This window comes from Odocoileus virginianus, chromosome 12 (assembly GCF_023699985.2).
Source record: "Odocoileus virginianus isolate 20LAN1187 ecotype Illinois chromosome 12, Ovbor_1.2, whole genome shotgun sequence".
In the NCBI taxonomy this organism is placed as follows: domain Eukaryota; kingdom Metazoa; phylum Chordata; class Mammalia; order Artiodactyla; family Cervidae; genus Odocoileus; species Odocoileus virginianus.
In genome coordinates, this window is record NC_069685.1 from 67,439,483 (window position 1) to 67,462,051 (window position 22,569).

General features: G+C 64.4%; 3 protein-coding genes across 5 annotated transcripts; 1 reads left to right on the top strand and 2 right to left on the bottom strand.

The window, feature by feature from the left end:
• Positions 1–509: 509 nt before the first annotated feature.
• Positions 510–13,346, top strand: LZTR1 (leucine zipper like post translational regulator 1). 3 transcript variants are annotated; one of them, XM_070475731.1, is made up of 21 exons: positions 510–1,015; positions 1,441–1,503; positions 3,957–4,013; positions 5,605–5,684; positions 5,966–6,074; positions 6,753–6,836; positions 7,404–7,461; positions 7,778–7,917; positions 8,266–8,467; positions 8,844–8,999; positions 9,415–9,525; positions 9,690–9,782; positions 9,859–9,939; positions 10,031–10,193; positions 10,312–10,481; positions 10,581–10,737; positions 11,278–11,404; positions 11,477–11,626; positions 12,085–12,190; positions 12,270–12,350; positions 12,558–13,346. In XM_070475731.1, the coding sequence occupies exons 1-21, from the start codon at positions 816–818 to the stop codon at positions 12,672–12,674; spliced, it is 2,505 nt and encodes an 834-aa protein (XP_070331832.1). In that variant the 5' UTR covers positions 510–815; the 3' UTR covers positions 12,675–13,346. The 3 variants fall into 3 exon arrangements, with proteins under 3 accessions (XP_070331832.1, XP_070331831.1, XP_070331833.1); XM_070475730.1 differs by having other exon boundaries at positions 511–1,015; positions 10,028–10,193; XM_070475732.1 differs by lacking the exons at positions 510–1,015; positions 1,441–1,503; positions 3,957–4,013 and adding an exon at positions 4,136–4,887 and having other exon boundaries at positions 10,028–10,193.
• THAP7 (THAP domain containing 7) lies at positions 13,276–16,506 on the bottom strand. Its single transcript, XM_020903446.2, has 5 exons — positions 16,090–16,506; positions 15,862–15,941; positions 15,408–15,563; positions 14,864–15,001; positions 13,276–14,678 (listed from the first exon to the last, which is right to left on the bottom strand). The coding sequence occupies exons 2-5, from the start codon at positions 15,939–15,941 to the stop codon at positions 14,126–14,128; spliced, it is 927 nt and encodes a 308-aa protein (XP_020759105.1). The 5' UTR covers positions 16,090–16,506; the 3' UTR covers positions 13,276–14,125.
• Positions 16,507–16,598: 92 nt separating this feature from the next.
• Positions 16,599–22,359, bottom strand: LOC110143737 (tubulin alpha-3 chain). The gene is made up of 5 exons (XM_020903449.2): positions 22,248–22,359; positions 20,185–20,407; positions 19,568–19,716; positions 18,801–19,481; positions 16,599–16,983 (listed from the first exon to the last, which is right to left on the bottom strand). Exons 1-5 carry the CDS (start codon positions 22,248–22,250, stop codon positions 16,687–16,689), a joined length of 1,353 nt encoding a protein of 450 aa, XP_020759108.1. The 5' UTR covers positions 22,251–22,359; the 3' UTR covers positions 16,599–16,686.
• Between the last annotated feature and the right edge of the window lie 210 nt (positions 22,360–22,569).

Below are 22,569 nucleotides of genomic sequence, written 5' to 3' on the forward strand. Positions count from 1 at the left end.
GAGGGAGCAGCTGATTCTGCACCCCCCGGGATTAGGGAAGGCCCCCCGGCAGACCAAAGGCCTGGGTCTGGATTTTGAAGGAAGGGCACTGCAGGTAGAGGGGACAGCACGTGTGCCAAGGGTTTGAGACAGGAGGTGCTTCTTCAGGGCAGAGGCAGCTTGCGCTTGGCTGACCACATTAGGGCCGAGGACTGGGTCTCGTGGCAACCTAAGCTTCCTGAATGCCCATTTCGCAGATGGAGCAGCTGAGGCTCTGCCTAGAGCAGGACCGAGAACCCAGGGCCTCCGCGCCACGCTGCCTCGCAACGAGAAGAAAGGCCGAGGGGAGTGGAGATGCGGGAGGCCGAGCCGGGGACCCAGCAGGAAGGGGATGGCGACTGGGACCCAGCAGGAAGGGGACGGCGGCGAGGGCCGCTGCGAGCCCGGAACCCTTCCGTCCGGGATCCCGGGCGCGGCGGACAATCGCGACGGAGCCACCCGCGCAGGGCATGCCGGGAGCCGCGCCGGGGACATGCGGGCCGGGCGGGGCTGCTGCCAGGGCCACGCACTCTTGAGCGGGGGGTGAGGGGGTGCCGCGCGCCGCGAAAAACATTTCTTAGATGACCACCGTGAGCTCGCCGCGCAGGCCAGCGGTAGAGTCCATGGGAGGCTCGCCCAGGAGTGCGGCCGGCGCCGGCCGGAAGTGCGCGCGGGGCCCGGAAGTGCGAGGAGCCGGCTGGCACAGGGCTCGCCGGGAAATGTAGTTCCGCGGGGGTGGCTCGGGGCGGCGGCCGCGCGTCCGGTGGCCCCGGGGGCCCATTGGCCGAGGACTTGGCATGGCGGGGCCGGGCGGCTCGGGCGGCCCGATCGGGGCCGGGTCGCTGGCCGGCGGCGCGCGGTCCAAGGTGGCCCCGAGCGTGGACTTTGATCACAGCTGCTCGGACAGCGTCGAGTACCTGACGCTCAACTTCGGGCCCTTTGAGACCGTGCATCGTTGGCGACGCCTCCCGCCCTGCGACGAGTTCGTGGGGGCCCGGTACGGCGGGTCCGGGGGTCCGGGGACGGGGAATCCGAGCAGGTCCCCGGCGGGGCGCGGGGGCGAGGCCGGGTCGTGCTGTCCCGGAGCCCGACGCGGTAGTATTTGTGGGGTGGGGAGTGGTGTTCAGGATTAGGAGAAGGGGCTTCCGAGGGGGTCCCCGAGCAGGGTACCCCTCCGGACTCGGGTCACGTTGTGTTCGTAGATGTGGAGCTGGAGCCCCGGGGCTCCGCCATGGGGTGGGAGAGTGGGTCCCCAAGCGCGGAGCCCTTTGGGGTTGCTGGTGGAGCTTGGGGGTCTCCACCGGTCTTGGGGGAGGAGGGTTGTTATCCGACTTCGGCGGCTGCCCCCCGTGCCGAGTATGGTTGCTAGGTGCCCCCCGGGAGGGTCCTGGCCTGACCCGATCCGCCCCTCTCTGTCTCCAGGCGCAGCAAGCACACGGTGGTAGCCTATAAAGATGCCATCTATGTGTTTGGTGGAGACAACGGGTGAGTCGGGGTCCCAAGGCAGGAGCGGGGTGGTGGGGACTGGGTCTCTGCACATCCGCTGCCACCCTCCCAGCTGTTAGCTAAGTCCTGGGCCTGGGCTTCCCTATCTGTGAGGCTCCCTCAGCAATGGGGAGCACGCACTCAGGTCAGGGAACCAGCCCTGTCCTTCCGCCTGAGTGGACGCAGCCTTGAAGGAGACACGTCTGCCCCAGCTGGCACCCTGGCCAGGCGCTGCTCCTTCCCCGCGCCTCCCTCTGGGCCACACGCTTGCGGGACACAGGTTTCCTGCCTTCCGGCATCTCTCACTGCACAAGGGTTTCCCTGCGTTTTACTGCACATGCCTGCAATCAACCTTTCCCGGTGGCCCATCTCCACCCCCCAGACGGTTCCCAGCTTAGTGGTGGCAGGCTTCCTTCCATGAAGTAACGGCCAAGGTGGCCCTTGGTTTGTGAGGCCGCGTCCTGCTGCTGGCCTGTTTCCTCCAGGAGCTGGATCTCCCTGGAGGGACGGAGTTGTCTCAGCAAGGGCAGGGCCCCGCCAAGTGCAGCACAGCAGGCCGGTAGGCTTGTTCTGCACCAGGAGAGGCGTGTGCGGTCCGCTCGGCCTCCCTGGAAAGAAGTGAGCCAGGCCAACGAAGAAGAGTCTGGAACAGAGGGATCGGTGTGACAGACCTGTGCCGCCTTGAGTCCGCTGGGCTTCCCTGCCCCGTCCACCCGGGATGTACACAGGAGAGGCCAGGGATGGCCCCCGGGGCCCTGAGGGTTGGGAGCCAGCTGGGTGTGGGGTTGAAGTTGGGCTCCTGGACACACAGGGCTCGGTCGAAGTCAGCTTGGTGGCTCTGGGAAGGTGGCTTCAACCCTCCACTGCACCCGGGTCTCCTCTGTCGAAGGTGGTGGGCCTCCGCCTTGCTTTTGCAGGGTGCTCCTGAGGGTCAGTGAGCCCCGGGCTGTCAGGGCCCAGGACACAGGTGTCCCCGTGGGGCGGGGTGCCGTGGGCACAGACCGATCTCGCCCTTGAGCCTATCCACCCATCTCCACCACAGACTGCCTGGCCTCTGACAGGCTGCAGCCGCGGTCCCACAGGATCCCTCCATGGGGCCTGCATGCTGGGGAGCAGGGTCTCCTGGGCACAGCCCCTGGCATCCAGCCTCTCTGCCCATGCACAGCCAGTTGGAGCATGTTCCTTCCTGGTTCATTACCCCGCATGGTCCCCTCTCTCTGGGGCAAGGTGCACGCCCTCCTGGCAGTGTGTGAGACCCGCATGTGTGTCCACAGCTCCCCTGCCCTTGTCTGCGTGGCACTGGACATTCTGTCTTGCTGCGTTCTGAATGCACGTGAGGGTCCTCCCACTGCTCAGCCCCTCCCACTGCCTGTTCCCTGCTTCTCACCCTGCCTGCCCCTCTAAATGGGGGATCGAGGCCTTCCCGTCCCCCACAGCTCGGACCAACCAGACTAGGTGGCGGCCTCTCCTCCACTTCTGCACCTCTTATGGGTCCCACTGGTCCCCAGAGCACCCAGATGTTTGCTATCTGTCTCCTCGGCCAGGGCTGGAGCTGTGTCCCAGCACCGACAATTGAATACATGTGTGCCATTTGTGGGAATAAAATGCAGAAGAGGCATCCATCCCCAGGGGTTTACTGCAGCCTGAAAGAGACTTCCCTGAGCCCGAAAAGGCCTGGTGGCCAGCGCAGGGCAGGGGGTGATGAGTCACCCATCCTTTGCCCCAGACATAGCCTTTGAGTGACAGCTGTGTAGCTGGAAACAGAAACATTTTCTCTGCAATTTGACACTAAGAAACAGAAGAAGCATTTGTCTCATTGGAGTTATAACTGTAAACACAGTGTGAAGGTGGCTCCTGCCACTTAGAGGGTACACATGGGAGAGGGCGGGATCACAGTCTCTGCTGCTCCGCCGTGGGCCGCGTGGCCTCAGGCCCTTTGGTCTCCCAGGCTGTTTGCTGGAGGGGGAGCAGGGGCACAGGCCTGGCCCCCGGGCAGGGGTGCTGGGCTCTTGTTGGGTGGACGCCTTTCTCCCTCTCACTGATGAGGGCTGGGTGGTGACGTGTGGGTGCTGTTGGGTGGTTTGTGGATTTGCTTCGTGCTTTATTGTATCTTAATGTGATTATTACCTTGGAGCTGCGATAAAGAGGTGACAGGAAGAGGGAGAAGGCCGGGGGCCTCCCTGACCCGCTGCGGCCTGGGAGCGGGAGTGTGGGTGGGGGTTTTGGAGCAGGGGGCGGGGCGGGGCGGGGGGTGGGTGAGGCGCGAGGTGCCCGGAACCAGGTGTGCGTCCTGACCTCGGGCAGGCTGGCCCCGCCTGCATGGCGGCCCCGTGCCCCGCACCCACGGGGGGCTCCCTGTGGGGCCCTGTCTCTGGCCCCTCGCACACCCGCTGGCTGCCTGGTCCAGCGCGAGCCTCTGCCAGCCGCCCCGCCGCCGGCCTGCTGTCTTTCAGGAAGACGATGCTCAACGACCTCCTGCGCTTCGATGTGAAGGACTGCTCCTGGTGCAGGTGGGTGCCCGGCCCAGCCGCGGAGCGCCGCCGGCTGGGTCCTGAGCGTGCCGGGCGAGAGGTGCTGCGCGGGGCTGGGGGCCCCACCCGCCCTCTCCTGCTGACCCCGTCCTCCTCTTTCTACGTCCCGACTTTCCCGGTCTGTGGCTGAGATTGGTTTTTCCGGATCCCATGATGTTAGGGGATCTGTTTGATCCAGTTTTGGGTCCTCAGACTCTGCTTCAGGAGAGCTGTTCCATCACCAGGTCCATCTCCCAGAACAGGGGCTGCTGTCGGAGCCGACTGGGGGCCGCGAGCTGATGGGTCCTTCTAGGATGGTCTCTGCCGCTACAGGGGGGCCGCCCAGGGGCCGACAGCAGCTGCTCCGCCCTCCCTTCCTCTGGGGCCCATCCCATTCCGGAGGCCTCACACGGGCAGCGGCAGCCCACAGGTCCTGGCTCCTTCCCCTGCTGTGTGGCCTTGGGCAAGATTCCTTCCCTCCCTGAGCTCTAGATGCCTGTGCCTATCTGCTCCAGTCCAGCCCTGCTGGGGGCAGCTCTCAGCTGAGGGGGGGAGAAGATCCTGGGGCTGGGAAATGTTGGGCTTGGCAACAGCAGCTGGCAGCAGCAGCTCTGGGCCCTGCCTTTCGCGGGGGGCGTCTCCCTGCCCCCACCTTTGACAGGAGGATGTCTAGGCCCAGGACTCGCAGTGGCGCCCCTGGGCGGCACTGGGGCCGCTTCAGTCCTTGTGTTGTTTCTCTCACGCTCGATTGTAACGTGTGTCCAAAAGTTACGGATGAACTGGAAAATCACTCTCAAGACTTGGAATTCTTGGTTAAAAATTGCTTCAGTTAAAAGTCTGAAAAGGAGCAGCCCCAGGAAAGCAGTATAAATGGGTGTGTAATTCCGTGAATAAGTCGCATGGAGACCTGTGCTGCGGAGCACGTCTCAGCCTGGGGCCACAGGGGTGGATGGTTCCAGAGTGGCCAGGATGCCTACTACGTGATCCCTCCCACTACAGAAAATTGTCCATTTGCTCAGTCCTGTCTGACTGCAGTCCCACAGACTGCATGCCAGGCTTCCCTGTCCTCCACCATCTCCTGATGTGGGTTTGTGCTGTGTCGCTTCAGTCGTGTCTGACTCTTTGTGACCCCGTGGACTGTAGCCCGCCAGGCCCCTCTGTCCATGGGAGTCCCCAGGCAACAGTACTGGAGTGGGTTGCCATTTCTTCCTCCAGGGCATCTTCATGGCCCCGGGATCGAACCTGGGTCTCCTGCCACTGGCTCCTGGGGCTCCGCGTTGCCGGCGGATACTTCACCGCCGAGCTACCAGGGAAGCCCGCTATCTCTTGGAGCTCGCTCAATTTCACATTCATTGAGTTGGTCATAGAGAAATTACAGAGAATCGCTCAGAGTCATAATTGTGGTAAAAGTCGGGAGGTGTACCGTCAAGGTGTGAACGGTGGTTTCTGGCAAAGGGATTAAATGCTAAGTTTTAGTGCCCTGCTTTTTCCTTATTTGGCTTTTTTTAAAAGGCTTCTATAATGAGAAAGCAGACGGCAGTTTGGGGGTGATGGGGCTGCCCGCTGACACCTGCTGCCCCTCCTCCCCCAGGGCCTTCACCACCGGGACCCCCCCGGCCCCCCGCTACCACCACTCGGCCGTGGTCTACGGGAGCAGCATGTTCGTCTTCGGTGAGCGGCGCCTCGCGTCCGGCCAGGCCCCGGGCCCAGTCCTCCAGCACCTGTGCTGGGTCAGGGGCCTCTCGGGGCCCCTCCCCCGACCGTCCTGATCTCCGGGGGGGAGGGGGGCAACTGTCTGCGTCTGCCGGCCGGCCGGCCGCTGTCCCCAGGGCCTTGAGCAGGAGCTGACGGGCTCCAGGGGCCCTGGGGGCCCTGCTGCGCAAGGCCGGGCCGCGCCCCGGCCCGGGGCTCGCAGGCTGAACTGACGCCGCGGCCTCCCGCTCTCTTTACAGGGGGTTACACTGGGGACATTTACTCCAACTCCAACCTGAAGAACAAAAACGACCTCTTTGAATACAAGTTTGCAACTGGCCAGTGGACGGAGTGGAAAATTGAAGGACGGTGAGACGGTGCTGAGACCTTTGCGGTTCTGCAGGCTGCCGTGCTGGGTCTTGGGGGGCGGCAGGCCTGGACTGGCCTCTGTAGGGTTACAGATGAAGGGGCCTGCCGTGGCGGCCTAGGGGTTACGACCCCGCCTTCCAAGGCGGGGGGTGTGGGTTCAAACACTGGTCAGGGAGCCACGAGCCCACTCACCTCGGCCAGAGGACAGGAGCACAAAACGGAAGCAGTGTTGTGATAAATCCAATGACGACTTTAAAAGCTAGATGAGGAGCCCGCAGCCTGAAAGGGTGAGCCGTGGCCCGAGCTGGGAGTCCGTGTCACCTGCCCGCTGGCCCTGTTTGCGCATCCTGGCCCTCAGCTCCCCTGGATCCCTCACAGTGTAGGGGGACCCAGTGTTCTGCGGGTGGCGCGTCTCTGGCCCTGTTTCACAGGCACCCCTCGATACCAGGCGGGGGCTTGGAGGGGGCTCTGTGCCCTTGGCCATGTGACTTCTCGTCCAGTGCCCGGGCCTCGCGGGCTCAGCCTCTGCCAGGCCCCTCATTCCCAGCAGCCGATCAGCGGGTGTGGGCACGGCCGCCCCGGGGCGGTGGGCTCACAGGGCTGGGCCCCAGGCTGTGTGGGGCCTGCGGCTCGGCTCTGCCCAGGGCGCCCCCCAGCCCTGCCCTCCCCTTGCCCCAGGCTGCCAGTCGCCCGGTCGGCCCACGGCGCCACAGTGTACAGTGACAAGCTGTGGATCTTCGCAGGCTACGACGGCAACGCCAGGTAGGCCGCAGCCCGGAAACACGCCGGGGCTCAGATCGGCCCTCCTGCCCCGAGGAGGGGGTGTGAGCTGGGGGTTTCTCAGGAGGGTGGGTGTGTGGATGGGGCTGGGGGAAGGCCCCTGAGGGAAGCGCCCTGCCGGACCCCCACCAGGCACAGGCACTCTGACACCCCTGAAACCCCCGGGGTGACTGAAGGCGTGGTGGGCCCCCCACGTCAGGGTTGCTGGCCAAGGATGTTCGGGACCACAGCTGGTGTCCTTGGAGCTCAGGGCGGGGGAAGCAGGCTCCTTCTTCCTGTTGTGGAATGTTGACGTTGCTGTGTTCTGATTACAAAAACACCAAGCGCTGTTTCCCCAGGACCTCAGCCAGTTCTGGAAGCCCCGAGTGCCGCAGGCTTCGTGGTGGCCCCTGGGGACTCGGGGCAGCCCCCAGCCGAAGGCCCCACCCCAAGGCCACTCTGTAGTCCCCTGGTCAGATTCCCTCCTGGAGCCTTCTGTCCCAGCCAGGCCCAGGCCCACCCTGACCGCCAGCCCAGCTGCGGGGTCCCGCCCCCTCTGTCCTGATGCAGGTTGAACGACATGTGGACCATCGGCCTCCAGGATCGGGAGCTCACGTGCTGGGAGGAGGTGAGGGGCTCGGGGCCGGGAGGCAGCCTTGCTCCGGGCGGAGCAACCACAGGCGAGCCCATGACTGCCGTAGTTGGGGACAATGCATCCTTCCTCGAACACGATGGGGGCGACTGCTGCTGGGGTCCTGGGCGGTCTGTCCACCCGCTGCTCTGCCGCCCCTGTTGTGAGGGCTTCACCCCAGCTGTGCACCCTGGGCCCGTTCACGTGGGGGCTTTAAGCTGCTGCGCAGACGTGGACCGTGACCCCTCCCCAGGGGTGAGCGTAGCCCCGCCTCAGCAGCCCGGGCCAGGCTGAGCGCCCTCCCCACCCACAGGTGGCCCAGAGCGGCGAGATCCCGCCCTCCTGCTGCAACTTCCCCGCGGCCGTGTGCCGGGACAGGATGTTCGTCTTCTCGGGCCAGAGTGGGGCCAAGATAACCAACAACCTCTTCCAGTTCGAGTTCAAGGACCAGACGTGAGTGCCCTGGGGACCGGGGCCCCGTCAGCACTCCGCACCCGTGCCCAGGGGCTGCCCCTGCGGGCCCGCATGCAGCTGGCCTCCTTGGCGCAGGCCCCTAACGCAGTCTGGATGGCCCTCCTCCGGGTCCCGGCGTGAAGACAGCCGCCCCCCGGCCCTCCACTGCTGCCTGTTCTGTGGGCGAGGAGTGAGGCTGAGACGGGCCCCACGGTGGTCCTGAGGGGCCAGACGGGGCTGGTGCCAGGGTGGACGGGGGTGGGGAGCTCCGTGCCCAGGCGGAGGCTGCAGGGCAGCGGGAGCCCCCGGCCCGTGGATGCTCACAGGCTGCCTGAACCCGCCTTGCAGGTGGACACGCATCCCCACCGAGCACCTGCTCCGGGGCTCCCCGCCGCCCCCACAGCGGCGCTACGGGCACACCATGGTGGCCTTTGACCGCCACCTCTATGTGTTCGGGGGCGCGGCTGACAACACCCTCCCCAACGAGCTGCACTGCTATGACGTGGACTTTCAGACCTGGGAAGTCATCCAGCCCAGCTCGGATAGCGAGGTGAGCGCGGCTGGCCCCCAGGCGGCTGGGGCCAGAGCCAGGAGCTCTGGATGGCCAGCAGGAGCGAGGCTGGGATGCCCAGGGGCCTCAGCCTTGGGCGCGGCCGGCCCCTGTCCTCTGCCCTCCTATACTTAACACCCGCGGGGTAACGCGCTACAGTGCTGTGCGTGCGCCGTGCCGGGCTCGTTCCCGGGATGTGCGCGTGAACGAGGCCTGGATCCCATCTCCGCCGTGCCGAGGGAGCCCCCGTCTGGCCCCTCCTACACCCATGCTGTGTCCACAGCACCCATCCACAGCCTGGGCGGGGCTAGCAGCGGCCTCCCACCGCTCTCCCAGCTCTTGCTGAGGGCCCCTGCGTGTGCCCTATCGCCCCCAGGTTGGTGGGGCCGAGATGCCAGAGCGAGCCTCCACTTCCGAGGAAGTGCCTGCCCCCGGCTCCGAGGAGCGGGCCGGCTGCAAGAAGTCCCGGGATGTGTTCGGCCTGGACTTCGGCAGCACCACCTCCAGGCAGCCCTCCCTGCCTGCCTCAGAGGTGAAGCCCGGCACCCTCGTGCCCCGCCCCCCCATCCGCCCCAGCCTCACGCCCTGGAGCCGGTGGTGTGGTCAGGAGGGGGAGGCTCGGGGGTCACCCAGCACGTGAGGGGAGGCCCGGAGCACACGCCCCCGGCCAGCCTGCAGGGGTCCAACATGTGGCATCCGGCGCCTATCGCCGCTCCACGGGGCACAAGGTCTATCTCTGCCTCTTGCGCACACAGGCCCCACCTCGCTGCACAGGTGGTTTTTCTGGGGGGGGGGGGGGTGGGTCTGGTTCTGTGAACCCCTGCTCTTCTAGGTCACTGGTGCCGTCCTTGCTTACAGCCTGGCCGGCGTGGGGCCTCAGGCGGCCCTGCCGCCGGACAACTCACGCTTTCCCCATGCCCTCTGCTGACTGACCCCTCCCCACCCAGCTGCCCAGCGGAAGGCTCTTCCACGCGGCCGCCGTCATCTCGGACGCCATGTATATCTTCGGGGGCACAGTGGACAACAACATCCGAAGCGGGGAGATGTACAGGTTCCAGGTGGGGCGGCCTGCCGCGGAGATCCTGGAAACCAAGGCCAGGGCGGCGGGCGAGGGGCCTGTGGGCACCGGGTGGGACGGCCGGCCCCCGCCGAGCGGCCCGCCGTGGGCCCGGGTAACGGTGGGCAGCGCCGCGCCATCCAGCCGCGGGATCTCCGCCCGCAGTTCTCCTGTTACCCCAAGTGCACACTGCACGAAGACTACGGGCGGCTGTGGGAGAGCCGCCAGTTCTGCGACGTGGAGTTCGTGCTGGGCGAGGTGGGTGCCCCCCCCGCCCCGCCGGCGGCCCCTGCCCCGGGCCCCGCCCTCCACCAAGCCCTGCCTCTCCCCGCAGAAGGAGGAGCGCGTGCAGGGCCACGTGGCCATCGTCACGGCTCGCAGCCGCTGGCTCCGCAGGAAGATCGCGCAGGCGCGGGTGAGGCCGCGCGCGCTCCGCGCCGCCCCTGCCCCGGCCCGCCCGCCGCTTCAGTGGCGCCCTAAGCCCCCTCCCTCTGCCCGCACAGAAGCTGGAGGAGGAGGCGGCCCCGGCGCCCAGGGAGGGCCCCCCGGCCGCTGTGGGAGCGGCCCGGCCAGCCCTGTTGCGGGTGGCCATCCGCGAAGCGGAGGCGCGGCCGTTCGAGGTGCTCATGCAGTTCCTCTACACCGACAAGATTCAGTACCCGCGGAAAGGTCGGCGCGCCGCGGGGCGGGCCCCGGGTGGGGGCCGGGCGGGGGCGGCCTGCGGCTCCCAGGCCCCTGCCCCACGCCCCCCGCGCGTCCCAAGGCTCAGGGGGCTCTGGGGGCGCAGGTCACGTGGAGGACGTGCTGCTCATCATGGACGTGTACAAGCTGGCGCTGGGCTTCCAGCTCTGCCGCCTGGAGCAGCTGTGTCGCCAGTACATCGAGGCTTCGGTGGACCTGCAGAACGTGCTGGTCGTGTGCGAGAGCGCCGCCCGGCTGCAGCTGGGCCAGCTGAAGGTGCCGGCGGGGGTCCTCTGGCGGCCCCCAGCCCCGCCCCTCCCGCTGCGGCCCAGCCCGTGGGGGGCCTGACCCGGCGCCCACCGCCTCTTTGTGCAGGAGCACTGCCTGAACTTCGTGGTGAAGGAGTCGCACTTCAACCAGGTGATCATGATGAAGGAATTTGAGCGCCTCTCCTCCCCTCTGATCGTGGAGATTGTGCGGCGGAAGCAGCAGCCGCCGCCCCGCGCCCCCTCCGACCAGCCGGTGGACATCGGTAGGGAGCCCGCCTCTTCCGAGGGCGGGGGGTACCTTGGCACAGGGTCGAACCGCAGGCGGCTCAGGCTCGGGCAGGGCGGAGACCCGCCAAGGGGGCCGGCGCCGGGCTGCACCTCCGGGGGCACTCCTGGGGGAGCGCGAGCCCTCGCTGGCGGCGGCTGCCTTGACTGGGGCGCCAGGCCTGAGTGTCAGTCTTTAGTGGGCCAGCTTCTCTTCCAGGTGCGCCCAGGTCTGGGGCCTGGTGAGGGGTGGGCGCGGCCCTCAGATGCTCGGTGCCTCCCTGTCCCGTGCCCACCGAGCCGGGAAGGGACCTTGGGCTCCTTCACCCCCTGGCCCCGGCTCCAGGTGACTCAGCCGAGGGTTTCCGGCATAGGGGCGGGGCGGGCTCCGGGGGCCTAGTCGGAGAGGAGGGTGGGGGGTGGGGCCTCTGACCCGGGGGCGGGACTTGTTCAGGGGGCAATGTGCCAGATGCGCAGGGGGCGGGTCTCAAGCCCTAAGTAAGGCGCAGCCCTCTAGCAGGCTCCCTCCACACCCCCAGGCACGTCTCTGATCCAGGACATGAAGGCATACTTGGAGGGCGCGGGCTCGGAGTTCTGCGACATCACCCTCCTGCTGGACGGGCACCCACGGCCAGCCCACAAGGCCATCCTGGCCGCCCGCTCCAGGTGGGTGAGGTGTGGCACGTGGGCTCGGGGTCGGGCGCCGGATGCCTTGCTGAGGCTGCCTGCCGTCTGCAGCTACTTCGAGGCCATGTTCCGGTCCTTCATGCCTGAGGACGGCCAGGTGAACATCTCCATCGGGGAGATGGTGCCCAGCAGGCAGGCCTTCGAGTCCATGCTGCGCTACATCTACTATGGCGAGGTCAACATGCCACCTGAGGACTCACTGCATCCTAGCCTCAGGGCTCCTGGCCATTCCCAGGCAGCTTTGGACCCCACTAGCCCTGCCTGGCCGGGCGGTTTCCCAAGGATTCCTGGTGGCCCCATCTCCTGAGCAGTTGGTCCAGCTCAGAGGGGAGGGGGGATTCTGGGGACGCGTGGCTCCCGGCCACATCTGCTCTGCTGGTCGGAGTAGGGGAGGGCGAGGATGGTTCTGCAGGTTCGTGGGGGACGTTCCTTGGGAGGGAGCCTGGGGTGTTCTTTGGATCCTGAAATGGGCCCTGGACGCCTGAGTGGTTCAGAGCCCAGGTGCAGGGCAGGTGTGCCCTGCCTGGATGGGAGCCTGGCGTCCTGGTGGTGGGTGGGCCCTTCCTGTCCTGAGGCAGATGCAGCCCAGGCCCAGGGTGGCCTTCCCTGGGGAGGGGAGGCAGGCTCGCTTGGCCAGCAGCTCCTTAACCAGCCCCCAGCTACTTGTTCTCGGCGCCCTACTACTACGGCTTCTACAACAACCGGCTGCAGGCGTACTGCAAGCAGAACCTGGAGATGAACGTGACGGTGCAGAACGTGCTACAGGTGGCGGCCCTGGGTCTGAGTGGTGGTGGGGGTGGGTCAGGCAGGCTGGGACGGCATCTCAGGGAGCCTGCCGTTGCAGATCCTGGAGGCGGCGGACAAGACGCAGGCTCTGGACATGAAGCGGCATTGCCTGCACATCATCGTGCACCAGTTCACCAAGGTCAGGGCCCCGCCCCGGCTGCAGGGTGCACTCCCCTTGTTGGTAGCCAGACCCGGGTGGGGTGTAGGGGACTGGAGTCTGGCCCCCTGCAGCAGTGGGTGCTGGGGATGACCAGACGGAGAGGTTCACCCACTGGCCACTCCTCACCCCCCAGAAGACCGTGGTCTTCACCTGGTTCCATCCTCTGGCCTCTGGTTGCCCCTGCAGGTTTCCAAGCTGCCCACACTGCGCTCGCTGAGCCAGCAGCTGCTGCTGGACATCATCGACTCACTGGCCTCCCACATCTCAGACAAGCAGTGTGCAGAGCTGGGGGCCGACATATGAGGGCCCGAGCGGTGCTGCCCTGCCCTGCCCTGCCCGCTGCAGGCTATGCTGGTCACACTTGGGCCTGCAGCTGAGGGGTCCAGTGCCTAGAGCCTCCCGAAGGGAGCTGATCGGACACGGGGGCGTCCCAAACCCCCCTTTCATTGCTGAGGACACATGTCCCCCAGGAAGCAGTGAAGCAGGTCTCTGGCTTGCAACCTCTCCCAGGGTGGGATGCCAGGACTCAATGGTGTGGATGCCACAAGAGGAAGGGCCTGGCTGCAGCCCAGAGGGGCAGAGGAGCCTGTCAGGGAACTGGCTTTGAGCCCCCCACCTTCCTGCAGGGACCCAGCATGGCTTGCCTTCCACCACTGGGTCACATTGCCAAGACGCCTTGATGTGGGCCACACAGCAATCCTCGACCCTTGCCAAGGTCGGTGTAAGTAAGGGTCCTGTCCTGCCACCCAGAGCTCGGGCAGGTGGAGTCTAACTCCGGATGAATTGTGAGATATGAAGGGCTCTGAGCTCAGCTCCCAGCCAGAGGGGTCAGCACCTCCAGACTAGGCCGGGCATCCACATCGGGGTCCTGGGTGTCCCAGAATGAAGTCAGAGATGTCCTGGGTCCCCGCCTGTTACCGACTATTTATTGTCAATAGGTTTGCCTCCATTAAAGCCACAGCAGTGCTACCTGCACCCACAGCTCGCCACGCAGTCCCCACTGCGGCTCCAGCCCCAGTCCTCCTGAGGCGAGGCCAGGCCAGGAGGCCTGAGGGCTCAGAAGAAGCCAGCCTCATGTGGTGCTCTGTTCATTCCAGACGCTACCCACCCTGCAGGGAGGAATGAAGGCTGGCCTCTGGCCTCCCCCTTCTGGCCCCTTGCTGGCTGCCTGGAGGCTCATGCCTGGGTGGGGCCAGGCCAAGCCTTCTTCCGTCCTGTGTCCATCCCAGTGGGTAAGGACCGTTCTGCCTCCCTTCCGGGAACAGTTGTGTCCAGGCTGCTGGGAAGCCACGCGGAGGGAGAAACAGTCTCTCTCTCTCTGAGCTTTAAAGCACGTTTCCTGCCTTGGGTTGTGTCCCCAGGGTACACACAGGGCCTGCCACTCCTCCGGCCCGACCGATGAGCCCCACATGTGGTCCGTGGGTGGACGGCCTTAGGAGAGGGGTGCTCACCTGGAGGCACAGCAAGTTCGGCAATGGCCCGAGTGAGGCGGCCCTCGGCCGGCCTCTGCAGGGCCGAGCCCTCTGGGGGGCCATAACCAGTCGGCGGGGGAGATGGATGTGGCACCCAGGGGGCAGGGCCCCAGCCCTCAGCTGAGCCAGACAGCAGGGCTTTCTGGGATCCCCTTTATTGTTGCGGACACAGCTCAGGGCAGCTCCCTCTTCAGGTGGATTCTCAGGCCGAGCGCTGCCGGATGGCTCCCTCGGGCCATGCTGCTGCTCGGCTGCAAAGCCGAGCGCTGCCGGACGGCTCCCTCAGGCCATGCTGCTGCTCAGCTGCAAGGCAAAGTCCTGCACATGCTCCTTCAGGGTCTGCCGGGCGTCGGCCTGGGCCCGCTTCTCCCGCGCCCGCTCCTGCTGCAGCTTGGTCAGCCGTAGCCGCAGCCGCTGCTCCCGCCGCTTGCACGCCTGCAGCTGGCGCTGGGCCTTGTCCAGGGCGTCGAGGGCGGCCTCGGCCCGCCGCTTCCAGAGCAGGGCGCTGCCCACTTGGTAGCTGTGCTCGTTCTGTATGTAGGCGCCCGCAGGCGGCGGGAGGCGCAGCATGTAGGCAGAGGGCGAGACGGGCCGCGGCTCCAGGGGGGATGGCTGGCGCTCTGGGGAGGGCTGGGCACTGCAGCCTGCTTCATCTGCCTGGGCGCCCAAGGGCCCCAGAAGATCGGAGAAAGGGCTGCCGAGGCCAGGCTCCAGCCTCCCGGCTGGGGAGGCAGACAAAGCAGCAGGTGCCGAGGCCTCTTCCACAGGAAAGCAGACGACGTCGGCAGGTGGAGGCGGGGAAAAGGGAGTGGTGGGCCCTCGGCCCTCAGGGCAGCTGGGAAGAGACAGACAGGCTGACACGCCAGGCCAGGTGCAGGGCCCCCTGACCCCACTTCACAGCTCGCCTAACCCCCATCCCTGAACCCACTACACAGGCTCCCAGCCCCGCCCAGTAAGGCTGCTGGCCGGCACCCTGAAGCCCGGTCCCTTGGGGGCTGCATACAGTGGGACAACACGTACCGCTTCCTGCATCGCCGGAGCCGGCTGACGTCTGGGGGGCCGGGCGGGTAACCGTGCCCCTTGGTCTTGGTCCGGCGCAACTTCGAGAAAGACTCAAATATGGTGGGAACCGCTCCTTCCTTCAGCCTGTGATACCCACTGCGGAGAAAGTGGTCTGGATGAGACAGAACACAGCGCTGCCACCCCAGGTGACCTGCAGGTCGCAGAGCAGGCTGCCACCCTGGCTCCGCGGGAAGTGGAAGGCATCGTGCCAACAATTCATTCAGTGAATTTCCCAAGTCAAGGGCCCCACCAGCACGGGAGAACCAGGCAGAAAGACGCATCTTTTCCGTGCTTTTGCTGGGAGGGCTGGGATTGCAGGGAGCGGGCTCCGGCCGTGACCAGTGCGGAAGGAGTGGGGCTAGGCTATCACTCCCCAGATCCGTCTGGAGCGGAAGGTGAGGTTCCGACGTGGGAAGCACCAGGGCTGCTACTCCGGGGGCCTCCCCAAGGCCACCCACCCCGTATCCAGGCCGACCCGACCGCCGGCTGCCAGGAGGCTCACCTTATTCCCACCAATTCAAAGCAGTTCTCCTCGAAGTGCTTGGAGCAGAAGTAGATGTACTCGGACGCTGGGTCCCACAGGCCCTGCCCGCTGGGGTCCAGTCGCTGGCAGTTGGCCAGCCACAAACCCCGCCTCGGGTTGTCTTTCTTGGGAAGCCTGCGGGGCCACGAGCCCGTGAGCGCGATGGGAAGGTGCGGCCTGGCTCATACCGCCCGCGGACCTCGAGCGAACTCTGCCCGCGCGCAGACCAGGAAGTTTAGGCCCCCGGAGAGATACACGTTCACTCGACATCATCGCGCAGCGCAGACGCCGCCGAAAGCCAAAGCCGGGGGCCGTCCCCCGGCCGCCCCGGGCCACACCCGAGCCCCGCCCCCAGCGCGAAAGCGCGTGCGCGGCGGCGGGACGGGCGCATGCGCAAGGGGCCCTCCGCGCGCCGACGCGCACGCGCGCTGACCTGTGGAAAGAGATGCCGCGATTGCGCGTCTCGCGCGTGTCTCGTGTGCAGCAGCCGGCGGCGGAGCAGTGACGCGGCATCTGGGGCAGAGGCGGGAGCTCGGTCTCGGCGACGGCCGAGGCCCAGGCCGCCACCCCAGTCCGGCGGCCCGGGCCTGGCGAGTCTCCCCCGCCCGACCTCGCCGAGTCCCGCCCCAGCCCGCTATTCCGACTCCTCTGCGGCACTCACGGTCTCGCCATTGCGGCGCCGCTGAGTTCTCGCGAGGTTTGGCTCGCCGCGGAAGTCGGTACCATAGAGATGCGGAAGCGCTCGGCGCTCGCTGAGGAGCGGCTCCCGGAAGCGGCGAAAAGGGGCCGCGGGGCTAGAGCAGGCGGCCGGGATCGCGGTGGTGCCGTCAGAGCCGGCACGCACGCTTCCCCCGGTAAAGGGGTTTGCCGTGGGCCGGGCGGGAGGCTCTAGCGCCACTTCTCCGAGGAGCGCGGGTTCCTATTCGAAGACCCGCTAGGGTGCGCTTCCTGCCCCCGAGTAGCGCGCTGACCCGACGTCTGTAGGTGGAGCGTGCATCCACCTTCCGCTCTCCGCCCCTTTCCGGGTTAACGCGGCAGGTGATGCTCTGCATAGCCAGACGTGCGGCCCTCCGTCAACACTGACGTCGGGGAGGAACACGGTTCTTCCCGCGGCTCACTTGGAAAGACGGGTATCTGGCGGGGGGTTGGGCCGAAAGCAACACACGCAAATGATGCTCAACACAAAAACTTTAATAGGGAAACACATCTGTGACGGGACACTGGGGGAAACAAGTGTGGGGCTGCGGCTGCGCCGCCTTCAGTACTCCTCCCCTTCCTCGGCCTCCGCCTCCACCGAGTCCACGCCCACCTCCTCGTAATCCTTCTCCAGCGCCGCCAGGTCCTCCCGGGCCTCCGAGAACTCCCCCTCCTCCATGCCCTCCCCCACGTACCAGTGCACGAAGGCGCGCTTGGCGTACATGAGGTCGAACTTGTGGTCCAGGCGGGCCCAGGCCTCGGCGATGGCCGTGGTGTTGCTCAGCATGCACACGGCCCGCTGCACCTTGGCCAGGTCCCCGCCCGGGACCACCGTGGGGGGCTGGTAGTTGATGCCCACCTGCCGGAGGAGGAGAACATGGTGAACTCGGAGTGTGGCCTCGGAAATGGGGGCTTGTTTTTTAAAATGGGGGCCGTGGACCCCCTTTACATGATGCCATGTAGGAACAGGTGCTGTACTTTTTGGCAGTATCTGCCAGTGTTTAATATCCTACATTTTCACTTTTAGAAGAGGACTTAAGCTTTTCAGCCTTCTGCTGGACTAAAATATCTTGCCACATACACACTTTCATAATGAGAAAACCTGATACAAACATGGAAAAAGATTCCATGAAAATGGTGCACCCCCGAGCAAACAGCTGTCAGCACGTGAAGTCACTCAGGCAGGTGAGGATTCAACACCGGCCAGGAGTGAACTGTCATGCGTGGGGACAGCAGTGTGACCTAACCTCCCTCCAGACTGGCCTCCCCTCTGGCGCACAGACTCGGCCAGGACGGGAAGCCTGGGCACAGCGCCCGGCACCGCACACAGCGCTGCCCAGCTGAGGCGGCCGTGGATGGCAGCCTTGCCTCCCAAAGGTCAAAGCAAGGGCACTGAAAGGAAACGTCCTCAAACCAAGAAGAATGGGAGAAGAAAAAGACTTCCCTGGTGGTCCAGATGCTGCGGTTTCCTGCAGGGGCCAAGGGCTGACGTCTGGCCCAGGGACTAAGATGACCCATGCCGTGTGCCATGGCAAAAAAAAAAGCTTCCAACCCCAACCTGTTAACCTAACCTCAGAGGCCTGCAAACATCTACGAAAGGTTTAATTTTGTGGATATTTCTAATTGGTGAAACCTGCTGCATACACACTTTACCCCGTGAGTCATTTACACGTGTGAGTCGAACACCCTCAGGTGGTCCGTGTCAAGGTGTCTGGCAGTGAGGCCGACAGAGGCCAGGTGGGTGCAACAGCGTGGGCTGGTCAGAGGCAAGCTCGGTATTTAAATGGGAAAACGATGACCCACGCATCGCTGCTACTTGGCCTCACTTTCAGTCTGCAAAGACCCTGGGGATGGCAACTCCCAGCACACCGAAGGGCCGCATCAGGGCTCAGATGCAGGATCCAGCACTTTATCTAACAAAGATCACTTGTGAGAAAGGACTCAACGAGGAAGAGGGCGCAGGGTTCACAAGCCCAGGCGTGGCCAGGCACTTAGCCTGGTGGTCACAGGTCTAAAGTGGGACATTCTGGGACTTGGCTTCAAATTCAGGATGCTCTTCTTTGGGCAGACGTTTCACTGGGACACTAAACACAGTTGGAGGAGCCACTTCTATTAGTGTGGTTTTGTATGGGAGGCAGCATTCAGGTCTGACTTGGAGAAACAGCGGTGAACCACTCTTGGTCCCACAGAAAATATTGCATAATGAATAGAAGAGCCTCTCTACAAAAACATAACTGTTGCCTAAGATTCAGTGACAACTGGTGACTGAAGCAATGTGAAATCTAAACCCAATCACAGAATGACACCACACACTCTGACAAGGTTCTTTGGTGAGCAGTGGGGAAACCTGAGTACAGGCCTGCAGTCGGAAGTCTCTGAAAGCTCCCTCCTTCCGTCGCTGACCCTGAGGCTCTGAGGTTCTAAAAGCCGTCTCAGCATCTGTCTCTGAAGTGTAAGATGTTGGCAGTATCAGCCCATGGCATTATTGGCTGGTTGTAACAAGTAAAGGTGCATGAAGTATTGATCAAGATCAAGGCATCCAGCACACTCATTACTAACCTTGCTGTCCCTGAAACCCAGCTGCCCGGGAACAGGGGACCCTCTGCGGCGGGTCAGCACCCTGCCCCGGGGCCGGCCACGGGCAGAAAGCTGCACACGCGCTACCGCCCAGCCTACCTTGAACCCGGTCGGGCACCAGTCCACAAACTGGATGGTGCGCTTGGTCTTGATGGTGGCGATGGCCGCGTTGACGTCTTTGGGGACCACGTCCCCCCGGTACAGCATGCAGCAGGCCATGTACTTGCCGTGGCGAGGGTCACACTTGACCATCTGGTTGGCCGGCTCGAAGCAGGCGTTGGTGATCTCGGCCACGGACAGCTGCTCGTGGTAGGCCTTCTCGGCCGAGATGACCGGGGCGTACGTGGCCAGGGGGAAGTGGATGCGGGGGTAGGGCACCAGGTTGGTCTGGAACTCGGTCAGGTCCACATTGAGGGCGCCGTCGAAGCGCAGGGAGGCCGTGATGGAGGACACGATCTGCCCGATGAGCCGGTTGAGGTTGGTGTAGGTGGGCCGCTCAATGTCCAGGTTGCGCCGGCAGATGTCGTAGATGGCCTCGTTGTCCACCATGAAGGCGCAGTCCGAGTGCTCCAGGGTCGTGTGCGTGGTCAGGATGGAGTTGTAGGGCTCCACCACGGCTGTGGAGACCTGGGGCGCCGGGTAGATGGCGAACTCCAGCTTGGACTTCTTGCCGTAGTCCACCGAGAGCCTCTCCATGAGCAGCGACGCGAAGCCCGAGCCGGTGCCGCCCCCGAAGCTGTGGAAGATGAGGAAGCCCTGCAGCCCCGTGCACAGGTCCGCCTGCGGGAGGGAGAGGCGTGAGCCGGGCCGCACGCGCCACCCCGGGCTCTCCAGTCCCGGCCGGGAGCCCCCCGGGCCCTTCTCACCAGCTTGCGGATGCGGTCCAGGACCAGGTCGACGATCTCCTTGCCGATGGTGTAGTGGCCGCGGGCGTAGTTGTTGGCTGCGTCTTCCTTCCCGGTGATCAGCTGCTCCGGGTGGAAGAGCTGCCTGTAGGTCCCCGTGCGCACCTCGTCTGCGGGGGGGACAGCAGCCGGGCTTGGAGGACGCCGCCTCACCCCCGCGGCGGCTCCAGGACCTGCCTATCTGCAGGTCCGCGTTGCTCCTCCCAGGCCGGGGGTCAGGTCTCCCAGGCAAGTCTCCGAGACAGACATGCCCATCTGCCATTCACGGCTCCAGGGGGGTCCATCAACCCGGAACAAGCGCCACTGTGGCCGGCTCCCGAAGGACGGGAGTGCCCAGGCGTCTCTGTGTGCGCCTCGCCCACACCCGCCGCTCCACCCCAACGTCACTGGGACGGCCCTGCCACCCTGCACCAGCCTGGCTGCCCCAGGCACCCCTGTGGCCTGGGTCTTCCTGGTTCCAGGGTGACTGTCCATTGTCTCCTGGGTGGCCGCTCCCCTCGGAAACTACCTCGCGCTTCTGACCTGTGTGTACCCAGCGAAGGTTCTGCGCTTCCCTTGCCAAGTGGGAGGGGACCTACCGACCACGGTGGGCTCCAGGTCCACGAACACGGCCCTGGGCACGTGCTTGCCGGCCCCGGTCTCGCTGAAGAACGTGTTGAAGGAGTCATCCCCGCCGCCGATGGTCTTGTCGCTGGGCATCTGGCCGTCGGGCTGAATGCCATGCTCCAGGCAGTACAGCTCCCAGCAGGCGTTGCCGATCTGGACGCCCGCCTGCCCCACGTGGATGGAGATGCACTCGCGCTGGAAGCAGAGAAATGAGTGAGGCCCAGCGACTCGGCAGGGGTCTCTGCGTGGCATGCAGATGTTAACTCAATGTTTGTATGTGCCTCCAGAGTGTCTCAGGCCTTCTCAAACCTTGTTTTTAAGGAGCCTTATGTGACCCTTTTAACCCTGTGAAAACTGGCTTGCTCCGAAACACGTGAGCTGATAGCGCCAGAATTAGCCCCAAAGTCTACGTGCCCATACCATAGATAAATTCAGTTACTTTAATACTTGCAAGGCATGTAATGTCAGCAACAAACTCCATGTTACGGCCAGTGTCAGTACTTCTCTAGAGAATATAGCCATTTTGATCGAGTCCTGACCGAAGGATAAGCGGTAATGGAAAAGGAAAACTGGATGGGACCTAAATCTGTTCCGCCTGCGCCTCTAGGTCTACCCTCTGTTCTCCGTCCAGCTCTGGTTCCAGGCTGACCAGTGTGGACTGTTCCCCTAGCTTCTGGTTGCATCAGCCTGTGTCAGTGAGCAGCAAGAGATGGAGGTTAGAGGAAGGTGTGGTCACGGTGGTTGCTCCTGGCTCCCTCCCCACCAGGCTGTCTTGGGTTCCTTTTCAAGGGCACAGACTGTGGGCAGTCATCGGTCGTCAGAAACCCCCCGCCCGTTGTAAGCGCTCCCGCCACTCACTCCCTGGAGCCTAGGAGTTAATGGCTCCCAAATGTCACGTGCTGGGATACTGCACTGTCCTTTGGGGGTCTCCTTAAACCCTGCCCGTATCTGTATAAGTAGTATCTTCTAACAGGTTGCAGTCACAGTACCTATTAAATATTTTAAATGTACCCTCTGTTTCCTGCTGGGAATCTAATTCTACATTCCCTAACCGTCTGGCTGAATTTAGACACATCATCCTAACAAATACATAGAGGAGATCGAGTGAGATCTGAGGTGTGCCACCCACCCTAAATTCTAACTCATAGCTAGGAGCTTGGTCCTGTTTTCTATCACACAAGCACCGTATCTCAGAGATCAATGTGAGGCAGCAGTCCCTGCACCTCATTCCGGAGGGAAGCACTGGGCTCTGGAAAGACCTTCTCCGGGGACAGGGCACGCACTCCTCCAGAGGAGACTCTTAACAGCACCCTGGGAAGGCCTTTGAAATCCACCCATCCACGAGGTTTTCACACACATGGTGTTCGCTTCTAATCCGGAACAGCTGTATTTCACAGAATGTCTGTGTCACTCTTGCTTGCTCAGCCCCAGTGTGTTCAGGGTCAGCTCTGTGACCTAATGTCTTCATTTACAAAGTGCGGCTGGGGAGCTCCATGGTCAGTACAGGCTATGTCCACCTGACTGACAATGAAAGGAATCGCTCGGGGAAATCATTCCCCACTTTCCACAGAAAGGAAAGCGCACTGCCGTCCTCGCCTGGATCACTGAAGTTTGGGTAATGATATTCCTGTCCCTGTCTCCATGTCCTCTGAAAGCTCCCACAGACCAAATCCTGTGCCCCCCGTTCTCCGTAGATGACCTCCTTCCCGAGCACGCCCCGCCCCAACCTCCGGAGCCCGGCACTGCCCACTGTCCGCGTCCCGGAGGCTGGACCTGGGGCTGCCTGCCTCCCCTGAGCCCTGGGGCCACATGCGAAGGCGCGCTGGCCGATGAGGCCCTCGGACGTAGATACTCTTGGGAACTGCGGCTCTACCTTCGCAGTTTCTCTTCCTCAGCCTCTGTTCGGGTCGCCGCGTGATTCGCACCAGAAGCCCACATGGGCTTCTCTGGCGTCCTCGGTGTCACCCCCCACCACTAACACGGCCTCCAGGCCTCCTGGCCCGCCCGCCCGACCTCCCGCTCCATCCATCCGTACCATTATGAGCTCAACCGCCGCCGCTACACAAACCCCAACTGCTCTCGCCGACGCCGCCGCTCAACTGCTGACCCGAAGTCTCGCGCTCCTCGGACGCGCCCCCCACGTCCTCGTGGACCCCACGCCGCCGCCGCCGATGCCCATTGGTCCAGAGCGCTGTGGGTGGGGCTGAGTCTAGAATCCCGCTTCTGATTGACCCACACGGGACTCCCGGTCTGTGGCGCGTTCTGATTGGACGCGGCTTTGGCGGGAAGGTGCACGCGGGAGGCGGAGCGCAACGGGTCTCATTCGGTCTCCTCAAACTGCCCCTCCCGCCCCTCAC

Bases quoted from the DNA above. Each gene is read 5' to 3' on its own strand.
- THAP7 (XM_020903446.2), bottom strand. From the start codon at position 15,941: ATGCCGCGTCACTGCTCCGCCGCCGGCTGCTGCACACGAGACACGCGC. The intron at 15,564-15,861 runs GTCAGCGCGCGT...GTGGCCCCGCAG, and splicing joins CGCGGCATCTCTTTCCACAG to GCTTCCCAAGAAAGACAACC. The intron at 15,002-15,407 runs GTGAGCCTCCTG...CTTTCTCCGCAG, and splicing joins TTTGAATTGGTGGGAATAAG to TGGGTATCACAGGCTGAAGG.
- LZTR1 (XM_070475730.1), top strand. From the start codon at position 816: ATGGCGGGGCCGGGCGGCTCGGGCGGCCCGATCGGGGCCGGGTCGCTG. The intron at 9,940-10,027 runs GTGAGGCCGCGC...CTGCCCGCACAG, and splicing joins GGAAGATCGCGCAGGCGCGG to AAGCTGGAGGAGGAGGCGGC. The intron at 10,738-11,277 runs GTAGGGAGCCCG...CCACACCCCCAG, and splicing joins CGACCAGCCGGTGGACATCG to GCACGTCTCTGATCCAGGAC.
- LOC110143737 (XM_020903449.2), bottom strand. The intron at 19,717-20,184 runs GTAGGTCCCCTC...TCCCCCCCGCAG, and splicing joins CCTGGAGCCCACCGTGGTCG to ACGAGGTGCGCACGGGGACC. The intron at 19,482-19,567 runs GTGAGAAGGGCC...TCCCTCCCGCAG, and splicing joins TGGACCGCATCCGCAAGCTG to GCGGACCTGTGCACGGGGCT.